Source organism: Phocoena sinus, chromosome 2, assembly GCF_008692025.1.
Source record: "Phocoena sinus isolate mPhoSin1 chromosome 2, mPhoSin1.pri, whole genome shotgun sequence".
In the NCBI taxonomy this organism is placed as follows: Eukaryota; Metazoa; Chordata; class Mammalia; order Artiodactyla; family Phocoenidae; genus Phocoena; species Phocoena sinus.
In genome coordinates this window covers 167,517,322-167,536,075 of record NC_045764.1, presented here as the reverse complement: position 1 = coordinate 167,536,075, position 18,754 = coordinate 167,517,322, and the positions used below count along the sequence as shown (strand labels likewise).

At 39.3% G+C, this 18,754-nt stretch overlaps 1 protein-coding gene across 2 annotated transcripts in view; it reads right to left on the bottom strand.

The window, feature by feature from the left end:
- UNC79 (unc-79 homolog, NALCN channel complex subunit) overlaps positions 1 to 18,754 on the bottom strand; it is a 307,052-nt gene that overhangs the window by 32,683 nt on the left and 255,615 nt on the right. For both annotated transcript variants that reach the window (XM_032620585.1, XM_032620578.1), the window contains exons 38-43: positions 18,422 to 18,534; positions 18,248 to 18,333; positions 17,179 to 17,352; positions 13,540 to 13,608; positions 10,029 to 10,139; positions 3,197 to 3,301 (exon numbers count right to left, since the gene is read on the bottom strand). In XM_032620585.1, coding sequence (XP_032476476.1) covers positions 3,197 to 3,301; positions 10,029 to 10,139; positions 13,540 to 13,608; positions 17,179 to 17,352; positions 18,248 to 18,333; positions 18,422 to 18,534 — 658 coding nt within the window. The remainder of the gene's footprint in view (positions 1 to 3,196; positions 3,302 to 10,028; positions 10,140 to 13,539; positions 13,609 to 17,178; positions 17,353 to 18,247; positions 18,334 to 18,421; positions 18,535 to 18,754) is intronic.

Here is an 18,754-nt window from a genome sequence, read left to right as displayed (position 1 = left end):
CTCAATGACAAATACATATCTGTTTTTAAAGATGAAAATGTTATACATTTGAAATGGCATGAGAGAACCCAAAATACACAGAAGAATTTACTTTTTTGTCTTCCTTCTTCCTAAAGCTAATTTGTGTTTGTTATTTATTCACCTAGCTGGGATGTAATAACCACTGTTTTCAGGGTCTCCCGAAGCACTGAGCAATTTAAACTGTCGGTGTTCTTTCACTGTCTTGTGACAAGTGCTTATTACAGCCAGCTAATGTACTTCAGAGAAAAACCCGCCCCCAGTTGCAGTCACAAAGCGGGGTGCTAGAACCCAAGAAGATCAGCCACACAGACCGGCTCTGCCAGGATTGAGGGCAATCAAGGGACCAGCCTCTGATGCCCGCAGGAAAGCACCTTCAGGGCCTGGAAACTGAGGTTGCTTTGAGGTGGCATGTCCCCAATCTAAACGCTATCAGAAGCAAGTGACTTCCAGACACTGTCAACCTGCTGGCCTTACCTCCCTCGTGGGCTACTTCACTAAGCCTAGGTCACCTGCCCTCTCTTCCAAACCAGTGTTGATCTTATTAACCTCTATGGTCAGTTGCATCAAAGTCACTTGTACTCAAAAGTGGTGTTGCTGCTGATGTGTGAAGAGGTAGGACTGGCCAATGGCAACGCACTGGAAGAGATTCAATCTGTCTCTTCTTAGGAACACAGATATTTCCCGGCTATGCTTTGCTTCTGTCTCCCTCTTGGGCTGTCCAGCATCTTGGTACAATAGGAGCCAGTTCACTCTGACTATATCATGCCCAACATCCACTGCCACCATTTTCCAGCAGTCACTCCTCTCAGAAAGCATCACTGTGCCTGGGAAAGCTCTTTAAACATGACTTAAGACCATTCTTCACTGAAAGTATACCAACTTTTTATTAAATCTCAAGCCTTTGAGAAAAACTCGGTTCTGTTCCCAAGGATTACTAGTATAAGGCGGGGGAAGAAGCGGACCAGTTAGTGGATATTAAATGGTTAATGACAAGGGTATTCCTTCTCTCCTCCCAGGTAAACCCCCAAACTTCTGCACACCCTTCAAAAACATACGATCCCTTTTCTACACTACTTCCCTCCTCAGTACACACCTCTGCTACCGTACCCATCACACTGCGTTGGGAATTTTTGTTTCGATGTCAGCTACTCCCATCAGACAGGAAACTCCTGGGAGGAAGGGGCCATGACATTCATCTCTGCTTCCCCAGCACCTGGGCCACGTCAGGGCTCATAACGGTTAATGAGTCTTCCTCCATTTCCCAGGCTGAGCTGGCCGCTCCCTCCTCTACGGTAGTTTATATACCGTACAGATTTTCAGTATACTGGTTAGCACGTTATAGGGGTAGGGCCTATGCCTTTATATCTCTATATCCCCAGAACCTAGCCGAAGATAGGTGGTCAGTAAATATTTGTAGTGGGAAATAATGCTGAATAGTCAAATATGGCCAGACGATGGAAGACCTTGACAATTCGGGTACCACAAGGTCACTGGAGGTTTTCGATGCACAGAGTGATATGATAAAGAGCAGAGTTTTAGCAAAATTCCTCTAGGCAGCCATAGGCTATAAGACTGGATTGACGTGGGGAGAAATGAACGGTGCAAAACGCTAAGAGCTATTAACGGTAATCCGGGCAAGTGACGTGCGGGCCCTGACTAGGCTGTGCTCTATACTGATTAGACCCTGTGGTCAGGTGCTTACGCTACTTATGCCAGCTGTGTGATCGTGGGCAAGTCACTGACCCCCCATCCCGAGCCGCGGCCTCCTCACCTGCGGTACAGGACCAATGCCTCTCCCGGCTGAAGGAGTGAGGGGGATACATAAAACCCCAGCATGCTGCCTGGCACTTAATAGGTGCTCCATTAATTTCCCCTTCTCCCTCATCTCTCCAAATGGCACCCAAGGTACCTAAGATTCAGGGAAACCTGTCTAGTTCCTTGATATCAAGCTCCATTTTCCTTCATTTATTTAAGCTCAACCTTGTAGGACTAGACTCTGGGACTGGCCATAACGCTCAGCAGGGGAGAACTGAAACAGCTGTGACACACTTCCTGGGTACTTTGCACAAAGGCAGTCTGAATGATACCCTGATCCCAGCTGCAGCTCATGACCAAGTCTTTAAAACCAGGCTCAACCTTTGGGGTAAGAGGCAGGATCCCAGTTTACCTGATCCCTTGCTGACACCCCTGGCATGGCCAGCCTTTTTCTAAACCCATCCTCATGTCGTTATTTCTAAATTTATTCCATCTTTCTGCTGAAGCCTCCCTTTATTGCTTGAAGATGGTCAGCCTCTGGTGCTGAACTCCAACCCCAGGCAGAGTTTGGCCTGCACCCACCAGTCCTTTGTGACCCAGTTCAAACGCCACTTCCTTCATGAAGTCTTCCCTGATTTCACACCATATGAGGTAAGATGCCTCCTGCTCTTAACTCCCCCCTAGGACTTTACCTACATCTCTTTCTCACTCATGGCACTAATTGCAGCCTATCTTGTGTGATCAAAACCGGCACACTTGCCTAAGATGCTGAGCTTAGGATGCCAGGGATGGAGAGCCAAAGCCTCTCGTAAGCAGCCCTACAACCAAAAGCATTAATCTTTGCAAGTTCTCTAGAGCCTGTCTGGTATGTGTTCAAGCCCTGCCCCCTGCCTTAGGGCTCCTGTGGTGCTGGTTCTTTCACACCCACATCCCACCCTGGTTGGACTCAGTCCGTCCTCCCTTTTGACCATATCTGGCTGGGCCCACCCTCACTTTCACTTCTGCTTCACAGAGATTTGGCGACCCATCCATACTCGTGCGACTCTGCGATCAGACCTCAGCCTCCGGGTCGCTCACTTTTGGCTTCGTTAGTCCTGCCTCAGCTCTGGTAGCCAATAATGGGCTGCCCCTCCAACCTACTGGACCATAAACTTCTCGCGGACACATTATCGTTTCATTCTTCTTTTTTGTCTCTCACAGAACTAGTTCCACAGTAGGAACAAAATAAATACTCCTTTTCCGGTCTTTTTTGGCCAGTGGAAGTGCCAAGTGCATAGTGATAGACAGATCATGGCTCACGTAAGATATATTATTTCTTATCTCTGGACAGACATTTAATTTATGCACATGTCCCACACCTTCCTTAAATTTTCCAAACATAAGTGAATTTCATGAAAAGTGAAATGAGGCATAAGCCTACCTGGACAAGCAGAAGGAGGTTTGTATCCGGTAAAGGAGATTTGAGCTTCAGGGCCTGCAGGAGTTCTAGAACAACACTACGAGACAAATAGAATTTATCCCTCTCCTAAACGAAACAAGAGAGAAGAAGGTAAGCGATTTCTAAAACTTCAATTAGAATAGATCTATGTCAAAAGAGCTTCCAAAAGATTCACAGGTCAGAAATAAGAAACAGTATTTTAAAATGCATAATGAACTGTCCTTAAGAAATAAACCCAAGAAAAAAGAAAAAGAGCATTTTTGTGTTTGTAATGAGTTTAGTGAAGCACTGAGAACACATAATTTAACGGATAAGAAAAAGACAGGCTACCTCTTAAAGACTGAAACCACGAGATTTGGTTCTTATTCACAGTGGAGAGGTTCCAAGAACTGCAGAAACTAAACAAATCTAAAAGGATGTTTTTCAATAGAAAATGATTTACAGAAAAACATGTAACACTGTTGAAAGGGTCTCATATCCTCTCAAAAGGAACTTACTTTTTAAGTGGACTATTTCAAGCATACAGAAAATTAGAGAGATGGAATGCATCATCTACCTATTACCCATCTTTGTTAAATCATAGCATTTTGCTTTATTTAATACTTTTTATCAAAAATCAAACATCACAGAAATAGTTGAAGCTACCTATACAGTGCTCTCTTTTCTTTCTCCCTTCCTTGAAATAGCCACTATTTTGAATCTGGTGTTTATTATTTCATGTACTACACTTTTACTACATATGTATACCTCCATTATAAGGCTTACTATTATTTTTGCTTGTTTTTAACTTTCTATAATGTTATCATACAATGCAAATCTTTCTGCAACTTATAATTTTTTACTCCATTTTATATATATATATATATATATATATATATATATATATATTGTGTGTGTGTGTGTGGTACGTGGGCCTCTCACTGTTGTGGCCTCTCCCGTTGCAGAGCACAGGCTCCAGACACGCAGGCTCAGCGGCCATGGCTCACGGGCCCCGCCGCTCCGTGGCATGTGGGATCTTCCCGGACCGGGGCGCGAACCCATGTCCCCTGCATCGGCAGGCGGACCCTCAACTACTGCGCCACCAGGGAAGCCCTCCATTATATTTTTGAAGTGAGTCCCTGTTGATACATATAGTTCTCATTCTTTCAACTAAACAGTTTAATGATGTTTTATTGTATGAACATACTGAAATTCATTGATCTGTCCTTGTTAATGCAATGCTAGAATATTTTCAATTTTGTAAGCTTTATGTATTGTCAAATATAGCACACATGCAGAAAAGTACATAAAATATAAGTGAACAGATTAGCATAGATTGAACACTCATGTAATCAGCACCCAAGTCGGGTACACATCACAAGCACCTTAAAAGTCCCCTATGTGTCCTTTCTTGATCATAACCAACTTATTGGAGACCCTGTAGGTCTGTATCCACTGTCTTTTCTTTCTACTCATTCTCACTTGTGGTGTCTTGCCTCCTCATATGTCGGGTTTTATCTTTGCATGTTGCATCCTTTATTTTTAAAATATTTTAGAAATAATTTGAGGCCTGAAATGTTATCTTCCTCCAAAGAGCTTTCTGTTCATTTTTTACCAGGTACTGGAGGCACTAGTGATCCAGGGTTACCTTAATACACATACAAACCTTTCTAATCCTTATACTTTGATTTATTCTTCCTGTCTTACTCAACTGAGTAGGACCTCCAGAACCATAGCAAATAGAAGCCGTGATAATGGCCATTCTTGTCTTACTTATGATTTTAAAGGGACTACTGTTGGCATTTCACCATAAGTATGATGTTTCCTAGAGATTTCTGGTAGACATCCTTTATCAAGTTATCCCTTTTACTCCTAGTCTGACAAGATTTATCATAAATGTTTGTTGAATTATATAGAATGCTTCTTTTGTATCTCTTGAGATAATGATAAAAGCTTTTCCTCCTTTAATCTGGCAACATGGTAACATAAATAGATATTCTAATATTTAAACCAATTTTATATTACAAGAAAATCCTCACTAGGTCATGAGGCTTTAGCTTTTTTAAATTTTTTAAACTGAAGTATAGTTGGCGTACAATATTATATAAGTTCCAGGGGAACAATATATTTGTTCACAATTTTTAAAGGTTACACTCCATTTATAGTTATTATAAAATATTTCCTATATTCCCCATGTTGTACAATATATCCTTATATTTTATACATAATAGTTTGTACCTCTTAATCCCCTACCCCTAATCTGTCCCTCCCCACTTCCCTCTCCCCACTGGTAACCACTAGTTTGTTCTCTGTATCTGTGAGTCTGTTTCTTTTTTGTTATATTCACTAGTTTGTCGTATTTTTAGATTCCACATATAAGTGATATCATACAGTATTTGTCTTTGTTTGTCTGATTTACTTCACTTAGCATAATGCCCTCCAAGTCCATCCATGTTGCTGCAAATGGCAGAATTTCATTCTTTTTTATGGCTGAGCATGAGGTTTTATTTTTAATGCATTAACTTGGGATTATTCATTCAGAATTTTTGCATCTTTGAAGTATAACTGGCCTATAATTTTCCTTTCCCCTATTGCCCTTGTCTGGTTGGTATCAAAATTCTATTGGCCTCATAAAATATGTTGCAAATTGTTCCCTTTTTTTCTATTCTCTGTTTTAGTTTGCATAAAGTAGAGCTCAATCTGCTCCTTAAATGTTTAATGAAAGTTGTCTTTAAAATTGGAATGGTTTTTAAACGTAAGATAGATAGCTAGTGAGAAGCAGCCACATAGCACAGGGAGGTCAGCTCGGTGCTTTGTGACCACCTAGAGGGGTGGGATAGGGAGGGTGGGAGGGAGGGAGATGCAAGAGGGAAGAGATATGGGAACATATGTATATGTATAACTGATTCACTTTGTTATAAAGCAGAAACTAACACACCATTGTAAAGCAATTATACTCCAATAAAGATGTTAAAAAAAATTGGAATGTTTTTAACTACTGATTCCATTTTTTCATCATTTAAATCTAGCCATCTTTTTTCTGATTGTTACACATTACATTTTTTCTAGAAAATTGTCCCTATTTCCCAAGATTTCAAATTTACTGGCTAAATCTTCTCTTTATATTCTTCATTTCTTTATCTCCCTTTGCTGCATGCTATATAATTTCTTCAGATCTATTTTCATTTCACTAAATCCCTCTTTGGCTATGTCTAATTTGCTCTCTAACCTGTCCACTGAGGTTTTTTTTTTTATGTCAATGACTATTTCATTTCTAGAATTTCTACTTTGTTCAAATCTATCTGTTTTTTTTTTAAGTGACTAGATCTTTTCTCAAGTTTTTAATTCATCTTTTAATGCTTATCATTCAGAGTATGTTTTTATAGTCTCTATCACATTGTTCTAATATTGGAAGTTCTTAGGGGGAATAATCTGATTTTTGTTGACTATGCTAAAGTAGCTCATGGTGGATTATTTCTTCACATGTTTTGTAATGTTAGATCATGATCTCATGTTCATCCAGATTTTAATTATGGGAATCCTGTTGGCCTAGGTTGAAGGCATATCCCTCCAGAGAGGTTTGAGGATTGATTTTGAGCTTGTTTCTGCCAGACACTCCAATGCAATTACTTGCCCAGCACCAAGTTATTTGGCTTTTGGGGGTTCACAGAGCATGCAGGTATTACAAATTCAAATTCTAAACATGTTCAAAGATAGGCTCATGTTTACTAATTCTCAAGGGAAACTACAACTCTTTCAGTTCCCAGGCTCAGACAGAGCCCATTCTTTGTCACCTCCATATAAGAATATATCCTTTCCAAAGCAAACTTTTCTCAAACATATAGCCTTTCAAGGGTTCTGGCTTTCTCCTGGGGACAACTCAGCTCCAACTCCCAGCCTGAAATAGTCCCAAGACTTCATTTCCTTTCTCTGTATGGGCTTTAAAACTCAAGTCACTAAGGAATATAACAAAAAAGAAACAGACTCACAGACATAGAGAACCAACTAGTGGTTACCAGCGGAGAAAGGGAAAGGGGTAGGGGACTAAGAGGTACAAACTACTGGGTATAAAATAGGCTACAAGGATATATTGTACAACAGGGAATATAGCCAATTTTAATAATAACTATAAATGGAGTATAACCTTTAAAAATTGTGAATCACTATATTGTACACCTGGAACTCATAAAATATTGTATATCAAACATACTTCAATTAAAAACAAAAAACTCAAGCTACTAAGTTACCAAAACAATCAACTTCTCTACCCCAAGACTGCTACAATATCAGCTTATATGCTTACCACTCTGGTTCTCAATTCCCTTTTCATTTTTTCAACTTTCATTCCTATAAAATTTGCTATATATTTAAAATCATGTTTATTACTTTTCATCCATCACTTCTAGCATTTTAAGTGGGACAGTTTTCAAGTTATCGAGACTGCCCGATTGCCAAATAGTCTCCAAAGCTATTACCTTTCCATGTCTTTTCTTGGGCACATGAAAAGATGCTCAACATCACTAATTATTAGAGAAATGCAAATCAAAACTACAATGAGGGTATCACCTCACACCGGTCAGAATGGCCATTATCAAACAAATCTAGAAACAATAAATGATGGAAGGGGTGTGGTGAAAAGGGAACCCTCTTGCACTGTTGGTGGGAATGTAAATTGATACAACCACTATGGAAAACAGTATGGAGGTTCCTTAAAAAACTAAAAATAGAACTACCCTATGACCCCGCAATCCCACTACTGGGCATATACCCTGAGAAAACCATAATTCAAAAAGAGACATGTACCACAATGTTCGCTGAAGCACTATTTACAATAGCCAGGACATGGAACCAACCTAAATGTCCATCGACAGATGAATGGATAAAGAAGATGTGGCACATATATACAATGGAATATTACTTGCCATGAAAAGAAATGAAATTGAGTTATTTGTAGTGAGGTGGATGGACCTAGAGTCTGTCATACAGAGTGAAGTTAAGTCAGAAAGAGAAAAACAAATACTGTAGGCTAACGCATATATATGGAATCTTAAAAAAAAAAATGGTACTGATGAACCTAGTTGCAGGGCAGGAATAAAGAGGTAGACATAGAAAATGGACTTGAGGACATGGGGTGGGAGGGCAAAGTGAGAGTAGCGCTGACATATACACACTACTGAATGTAAAATAGTTAGCTAGTGGGAAGCAGCAGCACAGCCCAGGGAGATCAGCTTGGTGCGTTATGATGACCTAGAGGGGTGGGATGGTGGGGGTGGGAAGGAGGCTCAAGAGGGAGGGGATATGGGGACGTGTGTGTGCACATGGCTGATTCGCTTTGTTGAGCCACAGAAACTAACACAGTGCTGTGAAGCAGTTGAGGAGAAGCCTCCATTAGATACTGCTATTTCTTTAGCTATTTCTTATAGTTTCTCCTTATCTGTGGAAAAGGTGGGAATGCCCTAGATCAAAGCTTTCTACAACTAATAGTCATTTTGAGTTGCAGAATGAAGCAGGGTAGATGACAACGGGAAGAGACAGGCCACAAAAGCTATGATAGATTATGAGGGGATATAATGCATAATGAATATTTAAAACCAAAAATATCTTGAATTCAAAATAGTGGAAGGGCCACTGTAATAAATACTTACAGTACACAGCATAGAAAGCACAAACCCATTATGATTCCTCTTCTATAAAATATATAATTTAAACAAATCAAACATAAAGAAAATTAAGAAATAAAATGACTTCTAAAAATAGAATCTCTTTTCATTGTATTTGCTGCTGTGTCTTTTTTTTTAAGTGAAAAAAAGAAAAAGAAGTTATTTTTCAGGAAGGATTTGAAAGAAGAAAAAAATACTGATTATTTTCGTAGTTAGAAAACATATTGTTCCAGGCAGAGTAATAAACAGTTTATAATCATAAAGATTAAAGAGAAGGTTATCATGAAACACTTAACATGGCGGAATGGACACAAGATGGTAAGAAAGGAGACAAGGGTGTTTTAAATAGAATGAAAACCTTGATAAAAGTTAGATTTTTAGGAGAAATTAAAGGGCTTGTAGAAGTGGACAACGTGAATAAAGGAGTATTCTGAATGTTTAAGAGGGAACAACAGAAACAGAAACCCCATTGAAAATAAACTTGGAAAATTTGGAAATTGGAAAAGTAGCATTTGCACATTGTTCTTAAGGACAGAAACGCTCTCAATTTGTCCTGCCTTCTGCTTTTCCACTAGGATAGTGTCTATCAGCACCAACAAGGCTGCTATAAGCACTGGGCAAGCAGTACTTTTCCACTTCCTCAGTAGTGGGGCAGGGGATACTAAAGATAATGCAATAGAGAAACCATTATCAAAGCAAGATGACAAACGATGAGATTACAGTCTCAGAGGCCAAGAACCCAGAACTGGGGAGACAAACAAATGATGAGAATTAAGGAGCTCTCCACAGGCTTTTACAAATGACAAGCTGGTATTTTTCTACTCTGGGTATAAAATTGATATGTACTGATGGCTTGCCCACTAATCATAGGATGGTGAACTTGAAAAGGACATTAGAGGTCATTTAGACCATTATCTCATTTCATTCGGAATACCTCTTCTCCTCTAAACCATATGACCCTCAGTTCTCCACATTTGCATATATAACGTATAGTTTATATATTTGTGTGTGCAAAGTGTTTCCTTCTAATGAATTTTATTAGACCTCAGTTGAATTACTCACTTTTCACTATACTGAGGCAATTAACCTAAGAAGGATTTGATACTGATTAGAAAGAATAAACTTCTGCCAGTTTTTTGTTTCCCAGGGACACATAAACACACATGCAACCTTACCTTAGTGAAAGCTCGGTAACATAAGCCACACACCTCCACCAGGTAGGCCAAAGTGAAGATGGCATTCTGAATTACAAAGCTGAGCAGTTTTGAAAATGGTTCCAACAAACTCTGCAATGAGATTGGGGCCAAAATAAAACCAATTGCTGATTCTTTCATTAAAAAAAAGTATTAAAGTCTAATGATACCTTAACTAATGGGATCACTCTTTCTTAATTTCAAATGGGTTGCCAGGTGGCTACTGTAGCAACCCTGTTTGTCTAACAAGAACAGAACTGAATCCTCAATCAATGGCTCAAAGAGCATGACTTAATCATTTTATTGCTAAAAATAATCCATTTTTTCCATGTGGCATCATTTATAAACCTATGTAACTCCAATCTTATCCTCATACCCACCCCCAGCAATCAAGACTCTGTGAAGTTTGCTTTAGGATCTCCCACTCTATTTCTCTGAATCTTTAGGCATGTGTGAGTTCATCAGACCCAGCTCCTCTAGAAGCCTGTCATCTCAGTTAAGTAGCACAAACCACCCTTGCACGTAAGTACCAAGGCACTATTAGCTTAGATAATACACATCAGGACCCAGCTTCCTGCCAGTGTTTACCAGGAAGGCTGTCAGTTTTGGTTTCCCCATCTGAATCCCACCCATAAAGGGTCAGTTTTAGATCCTTATGCTTTCTTAAGTCATTTAGAGACATTTATTGGGCACCTACTAAGTAGGAAGCAGAGTTACACACTTTTGTTTCGTTTATCTCGTTTAAATTTCTGATAACAATCCTGGGGAGACAGTATATTATAATAATTAATGACACAAGCTCTAGAATTTCACACCAGTGTTTGCAAACTTTAGCTCTCTGTGAACCTTGAATAAGTGATTTAACCTCTCTGGACTTAATTCTCTTCCCTGTAAAATGAGGATAATAATGACTTCCATCTCAATAGTGTTGTGAGAATTAAAGAAGATAATGTACGTAAAGCACTTGGCAACAGTAAGCCTTCCATCACTGTTAGTTATGAACTGCGCCATAACTCTCTGAAGCTTTCCTATCCCCATTCTTCAGCTGAGGCAGTTAAGTAGGCAAGTAACTTGCCTAAGGCCATACAGCCATTGAATGGAATTCAAACTCAAATTCCAGGGCAATTTTCCAGAGGGAGAATTGCTCTGTAGGGAAGACAGGATTTTAATTGGGCTCCAAAAGACTTCGATGCTGTGATTTCCACTACTTCTCAACCTCTACGGTCCTAACTATCTGGATTATGAAAGTAATACATGCTCAGTGTGCAAACGCAGGATCTGTAGAAAAGTACAGATAAGGAAATAAAAGTCATCCATATTCCCATCACCCAGTGATAACATTTTGATATATTTCTCTTCTTCATCACACACCAGTTTACTCAGTTGAAGTCTTACACGTATATATAATACTACATTTTGTTAAGATAGTAACGTACGAAATTTCCAATGCTATTTAATTCTTCATAAAGATCCACTTTAATGGCCACAAAAGTCAGATTTTATTATATATAACATCTCAATAAATATGTTTTTGCATAAAATTTGCATTTTCTTCCTTAGAATAGATTACCAGAAAAAGAATGACTAAATCAAAGAATATGTGCATTTTTGAGGTCCTTTTTCCTTATGGATACAAAAATGAATTCATTACATGATAGCTGCCTCTGAGGATAGGAATTATGTTTGTTATTTGTATTACCCACAAAACCATGCAGTGCTTTCCATACAGAAAATCTTAGAGACACTCTTTGAAATAGCACTATTGATTCAGTACTGTTTGCTTTGTATAAATGTTGTTGCCTTAAAACACTAATAATGAATGAACAGGGATAGGGATAGGAATATGTCTCTGGTTGATATACATCCTTATCGGTCAAAAAAAGAAACCTGAATTCAGACCTATATAGAAACTTGCTCTTTTATCTAGCAAAGCAGCATGGTAATGGGGCAATACAGTACAACAGACAAATAAAAAAGCTTGAAATCAAAGGACATAGATTCAAGTCTCAAATCTTCCAGTAACCAGCTCTGTGACCTTGGCCAAGACACTTCATCTCTCTGAGCCTGTTTCCTTATCTGTAAATGAGCAGACTAGACCAAATGATCTCTATGCAATTTTCCAGCATAAACCATGAGTCTATGCAAGCACAGTCAAGGTAAAAAGTTACAGGGGATGTGGCTTCTTGGTATATTAACTAGTAGCTACAAGCCATTGCAATACAAATTATCGCCCTATTGCATATAACGCAGCCTGGGGATGTAGCCAGGAATACGAAAGTAAATGAGACACAGTGCTGGACTTCATAAAGCTCACAGGCTCACTGGGGAGACTTCAGTATAATATAACTGCTCGTATAAAGAGCTCTGTCAGGTATTGTGGGATCTGATATAGGAGGAAGTTGCTACAGAAAACGTGAGCCTTTTAAAAATTGGAATGGAATTCAGATTCTCATCTTGAAGAATGAGAAGGAGTTCACTCACCAGCAAGGGTATAAAGCGTTTCAGGCAAAGGAAATGGCCTAAGCAAAGGCAAGGAAGTATGAAATTAAATAAGATGATAAATGTACAGCAATTAGCACAATGTCTGCCATATGGTAAGTGTTCAGCAAACAGTGGTTATTGTTTCGCTGACGATAATGATGATGATTCTGAAAGTACGCAGGAAGCACAGGGATGGGACAAGTAGCCAAAGACTAACTAGGAAAGGTAGGCTTGCAAGTTAATTAGGTACCTTCTTGTATGCTCCATTAAGGAATTTGGACATTATCTTAAAAGAAGTGAGAAGTTATCAAAGATTTTAAACAAGGAACCAGTGCGATGAGATCTGTGTTTGGAAGGATCATCTAGTTCATAGTATTGAGGATGAACTGGTGGACATGGCCCAGGACTAAAAGGACCAATGATATTGTAATCTATTAGAGTTCTTCATACTAGGCACTTTCAGAAGGTTGAAAGTGGCAACTACAGATTATCATACTAAGTGAAATAAGTCAGAAAGACAAATACCATATGATATCACTTATATGTGGAATCTAAAATATGACAGTGAATCTATCTATGAAACAGAAACAGAATCAGGGACATAGAGAATAGACTGTTGGTTGCCAAGGGGGGTATGGTAGGAGAGAGATGGATTGGGAGTTTGGGATTAGCAGATGAAAACTGGTATATCTAGAATAGATAAACAACAAGGTCCTACTGTATAGCACAAAGAACTATATTCAATATCTTGTGATAAACCAAAATGGAAAATAATATGAAAAAGAATGTATATATATGTATAACTGAGTCACTTTGCTGTACAGCAGTAATTAACACAACATTGTAATTCAACTATACTTCACTAAAAAATAAATTTAAAAAAAAAGGTTGAAAGTGAAGCATTCAGTATGTGATAACTGTTTCTTCATTATTGCTTGCTATATGCCTGTCTTTTTAGGTTAAAAAAATAACCAAATAACCAACTGGTTATGTTTTTCTGAAACATACATACCCTTGTGGCATTGGTAGAGGGTATCTTCAAGAGGCAAATCATAATTCTCAAACTGGAATCTAAAGAACACTATGAACAAATACAAAAAAAGTAAAAGTCAGTACTCTTCTTAACATATCTTTTGCTTCATGTATTTCCTCTAAGCATTTATTTTAGGGAAAAAAAATCTGAAATATAGCTGCCTCCTTACAGTTTTCCGTGCCATATATTCATGTTGAAAAAAAAATAATTCTTAGCTTTAAAAATTTCATTAAACCATTAATTAAACAGTGTGAAACAATTAAATAATATTAATTGATATTAAATGTGCCCAATCCTGAAGAGGTCTATTAATTTGTGAAAGGTCCTGTTGAAAAAAAAAAAACCTACTTAGATCAATTTAAAACCATTAGGCTTATTAGTCCAAATAAAGAACATTTCATCTGTCATTTCTCTGCTACGAAAAGATATAACAATAACCTAAGAAAAAGCAGTAAAATTCCTACAAGAGAAAATCATGCCTCACAAATCAAGTAGCATATTCTGGCACAATTCCACATCAAAATGTACTTTTTAAATAACGTGTACTGGGTTTGGGGGAAAATGTTATAGCAAGAATAAGCAATGATATTATTTAACATTGTTAAATATATGAAAATAGCAGGTTACAGTGAAATCTCTGCAGCTGTGTACAATACGAACCTCTTTAAGATAGTACAAACGAAGCCAGTGTTTCTCCAAGTATGATCCCTGGACCAGCAGCACCTCTATTACCTGGAAACTAGCTGGAATGCAAATCCTCAGGTCGCACCCCTACTGAATCAGAAGTTCTCAGAATAAGGCCCAGGAGTCAGATTTTTAGCAAGTCCTTCAGGGACACTGACACACACTGATGTTTGAAATCCATTTCTCTAAACTGATGAGAACAAACTACAGAAGGTCTTTCAATGGCTTAATGTTTTCCCCAGAGATTAAATACACAGCATAGGATGATCAGAGGCAGTGCCCAGACAAAATCGAACAGGGCAAGTTTTCAGATAAATGCTGAAAGCATTTCACAAGTATCAATACCTTCTAAGGGAACCATTGGTCTATTTAACCTGCTCAATACCCATAGGAGTTGACGTGACATTTACATTACTTAACCGGGTGCTCATCAGGTCCCCACAGTGACCTATGAAGGAAGTCAGGAAATATCTTAGGAAACGTGGGGAGATGAGGATTGCATTCTCAAATAACTGTTGGCTAGAGTGGAGTAGCAGCTGACCCCATTAGAAAGGACTGGTGCTCTCCCGTTCTCAAGGGTCTCAATTCTCCTTATCTCACTCCACTCCACTCATTAACCTTGCAGTCAGGGTCCCTTTGGACAGGACTGATTATTACAAATTAGGTTTACTAATTGTTTCCAGCTGGCAATACTTCCAACTAGTCCATGTTCAAGTTAAATATTTTCATTATAGCACCGCCCTACAGGCATTTGAATTTGCCATGCCTGCCCCACACCTTCTCGAAAAGTGTGCGGCTCCTAAGCAATGAACGGCCCTGAATGGCTCTCTGCTCCTAGGGAGGGTCCTTGTGGTCGTGTTAAAATGCATGCACTGGAATATTCTGGTACATGACTGTTTTTGAATTACGGTTTTCTCAGGGTATATGCCCAGTAGTGGGATTGCTCGGTCGTATGGTAGTTAGATTTTTAGTTTTTTAAGGAATGTCCATACTGTTCTCCATAGTGGCTGTATCAATTTACATTCCCACCAACAGTGCACGAGGGTTCCCTTTTCTCCACACCCTCTCCAGCATTTATTGTTTGTAGGTTTTTTGATGATGGCCATTCTGACCGGTGTGAGATGATATCTCATTGTAGTTTTGATTTGTATTTCTCTAATGATTAATGATTTTGAGCATTCTTTCATGTGTCTGTTGGCAATCTGTATATCTTCTTTGGAGAAATGTCTATTTAGGTCTTCTGTCCATTTTTGGATTAGATAGTTTGTTTTTTTAATGTTGAGCTGCATAAGCTGCCTGTAAATGTTGGAGATTAATCCTTTGTCAGTTGCTTCATGGACTTGAGGATACGGGGAGGGGGAAGGGTAAGCTGGGACGAAGTGAGAGAGTGGCATGGACATATATACACTACCAAACATAAAATAGATAGCTAGTGGGAAGCAGCCGCATAGCACAGGAAGATCAGCTCGGTGCTTTGTGACCACCTAGAGGGGTGGGATAGGGAGGGTGGGAGGGAGGGAGATGCAAGAGGGAAGAGATATGGGGATATATGTATATGTATAACTGATTCACTTTGTTATAAAGCAGAAACTAACACACCATTGTAAAGCAATTATACTCCAATAAAGATGTTAAAAAAATGCATGCACTTGATTTCCTAAGTGTATATGTACAATAGCTATGTACATACACAGTTTCAAAGTACCAATTAATTCTCTTTGCTTGGATTTATTCAACTACTCTAGATTTCTGGATAGACAAGAATCACAGGATGTGAGAGATGGCAAAGATCTCAGTATTCCGGCTTCTTACAGTAATTTCAGACTCAAAGAAAACAGTATACACCAAGGTAAGGGTCCCTGAATTATCATCCTTACAGACCTTATTTGGGGGTCGCATTTTCCAAATTTGCCAATTTGGGAAAAGGTATTATCAGAGGTGGTTGGTCTTTTGAAAACATTTTACATATATGTAATATTCTTTTCAGAAGTAGTGCTGCTAACGTGTAACTTCACTTGTCAGATCCAGTTTTGCTGCAAGTTGAATATTTTTATCTGTGACCTGGATAAAGCACAAAAAGCTTGTGGAACCAATGAGGTTCAAAGACACAGCAATGGCCACTCCCAGCTACCTCCTTTCTCCCTGCTATAGAGACCTGAATGCCTCTAATTCACCCTTGTTCTAGAAGGACTCTAGGAGTCTGCTAGTGAAAGGACACTGGACTGGGAGTCAGAAGACTTGAGTTCTAATCTTTACACTGCCACTATCTCTCTGAATTTGCAGATCTCCATCTGGAAAATGGGAGCGTTGGAAAGGATGGTTTTTATAGGTCTCTTCCAGTTTTGACAGTAGAAGATCCTGGTTTTGCATTTAATGGGCTCATATTGGAAAAGTTCCTTAGGCTACCAGATTTCTAGCTAGGTAATTTTGTGTGTATTCTTGGAGGGCGGTGTGGCGTTGGGCAGGGGCTGGGGGAGGGAGGAGGGGGAGGAGGGGTAAAGCTGTCAAATAGAAAAATACCATCTTGGTCTTTCAAGTACTTTATTCACACACACAAAAGCAATCACTTCCCTTTAGATAATGCTCTAAAATTGAAGCCTTACATTATATGTCTGGTCTCCTTTTAGATGAAACTATTATGTTTTTATTTAATATCCTTTTGAGAAAAATTTCTAGATAAACACAATCTACTAACGTCTTCCTGAACGTTTTTATGTTTTACTCAACTGGAAACATGAAATCACTAAGTCAAAACGTCCACTGCATATTACTGTCAATCTGTAACATTTGAAGAGAAAACCTAAATAACACTCTCTACTCTGTGGCTAAAAGAGACTCCTTATAGCACTTTATGAAACATTCAATCACCCAAGACCCAGATGATCTGCAAACAGTAAGGAAGTAATTTAAAATGAAATCCTGGGTTCAGCTTACCTTCAGAGGCAAAACACAAGGCAGCTTGGCAAAAAAAGTCTGAAACTGGTTGCTGATGATTGCCCAGAGGCTACTAGGAGAATCCATGGGCAAAGCTTCCATGAAGGTAGCAATGTTTTCCAAACAGCGTATCATAGCACCCCCTGCTGGTAAATTCTTTTTGTTATTTAGACCCTAAAAACACAAAGCATAGGCAATCAACTGCTGAAACAGTGTGGGAATTCATACAGCTATTTGGCGAAGATCAGTTTTTAAAAATCATATATTCGCACTATAAACACGTGTTGTGTGCCTGCTATAAAGGCCAATCATTGTAACTTCAGGAGTACAGGGGGAAATGGACGAGTCCACACAAAGTTGGGGGGGAAACTGTGATCTCTGACTCAGTGAGAAAGGGTGAAATGTGAACAGGAAATTAGAAACACCTTTTAAGGATCTACAATTGGTGTGGTTAGGTGTCAAGAAACGCAGTGAATGATGCTTGTTGGAAACTCCACCGGCCAAAGACTGAGGATGACTACTATAGCAACAGCAAAGTCCCTACGGCAATCTGCCAACCCTCCAAGCTAACTGAGAAAAGCTAAGGAGCAGAGGACAGGAGACAGACTCCAAGTAAAGCGATACAGCGAATAAGCCGTGGAGGTGAGAAGTAGCTTCAAGTCTCATGATACAGAAAATAAGCAGACCTCGAACCCAGATCTTGTGATACACAAACAAACAGTGCAGCTGAAATCTGAATCCAAGTCTCGTGATGCAATGCACATGGATCTGCGCACCACCCATTCTGAAAGCTGGAGAGTTTTGTGGAGGTGAGTGTTCCACGCCTGGCATCCACCTCTTAGCGAAGGGGTCCAGAGGCTTCAAGTAAATTCTAAGTCCACACTAAACAGCAGTGTCCAGCTGACACTATTCTATGCGTTGGCAATTTTCATTTTTTTAATTTTTTAATGTTAAATTACTTAAAATTTAATTTGACATTTAAATTTTAATACTTAAGTTAAATGACTCTGAATTTCTTCCTCAGCAGTGATTTCGGCAGGGGCTCAGAGTGCCGAGAAAGCAAACCTACCTCCAAGAGCTGACTGAGGACAGCAACAGAGCTCAGTTCATTGAAGTCCATCAGAGACGTGGCCAAGGTCCGTAAAAAAGTACCATCTGGAAAGACAACAATCAGATTTAGTAGCGTTTGGGTTTCAGCGACTAGCCACGCCTGTGGTGTCTGAATTCCCCATGGATGAATTACCTTTGATAGTGCTCTGGAACAGCTGCGGGAAGATGCCATTGGGAGCCAGCTGATGGAAGATACAGCGCAGGAACTGCTTGGCCACCCCCGCTGCATTGCCGGGTAGCATCATGCTGGCGTTGACCAGGGAGAGAAAACACAAGGAATCTTGGAGCAACCAGCGTGAGTTCAGGTATTTATTTACTTATCTATTCACATACACATCAGTCCTCTTATGGAATATCCCACTGTCATTTTCATTAGTAAGATGAAATATTCTAGTCACATGGAATCCCTGTTAGCGATACGTTTTTAGAAAGAGGGAACCAGGTAATGCCAGAGTTGGTCTCAGAC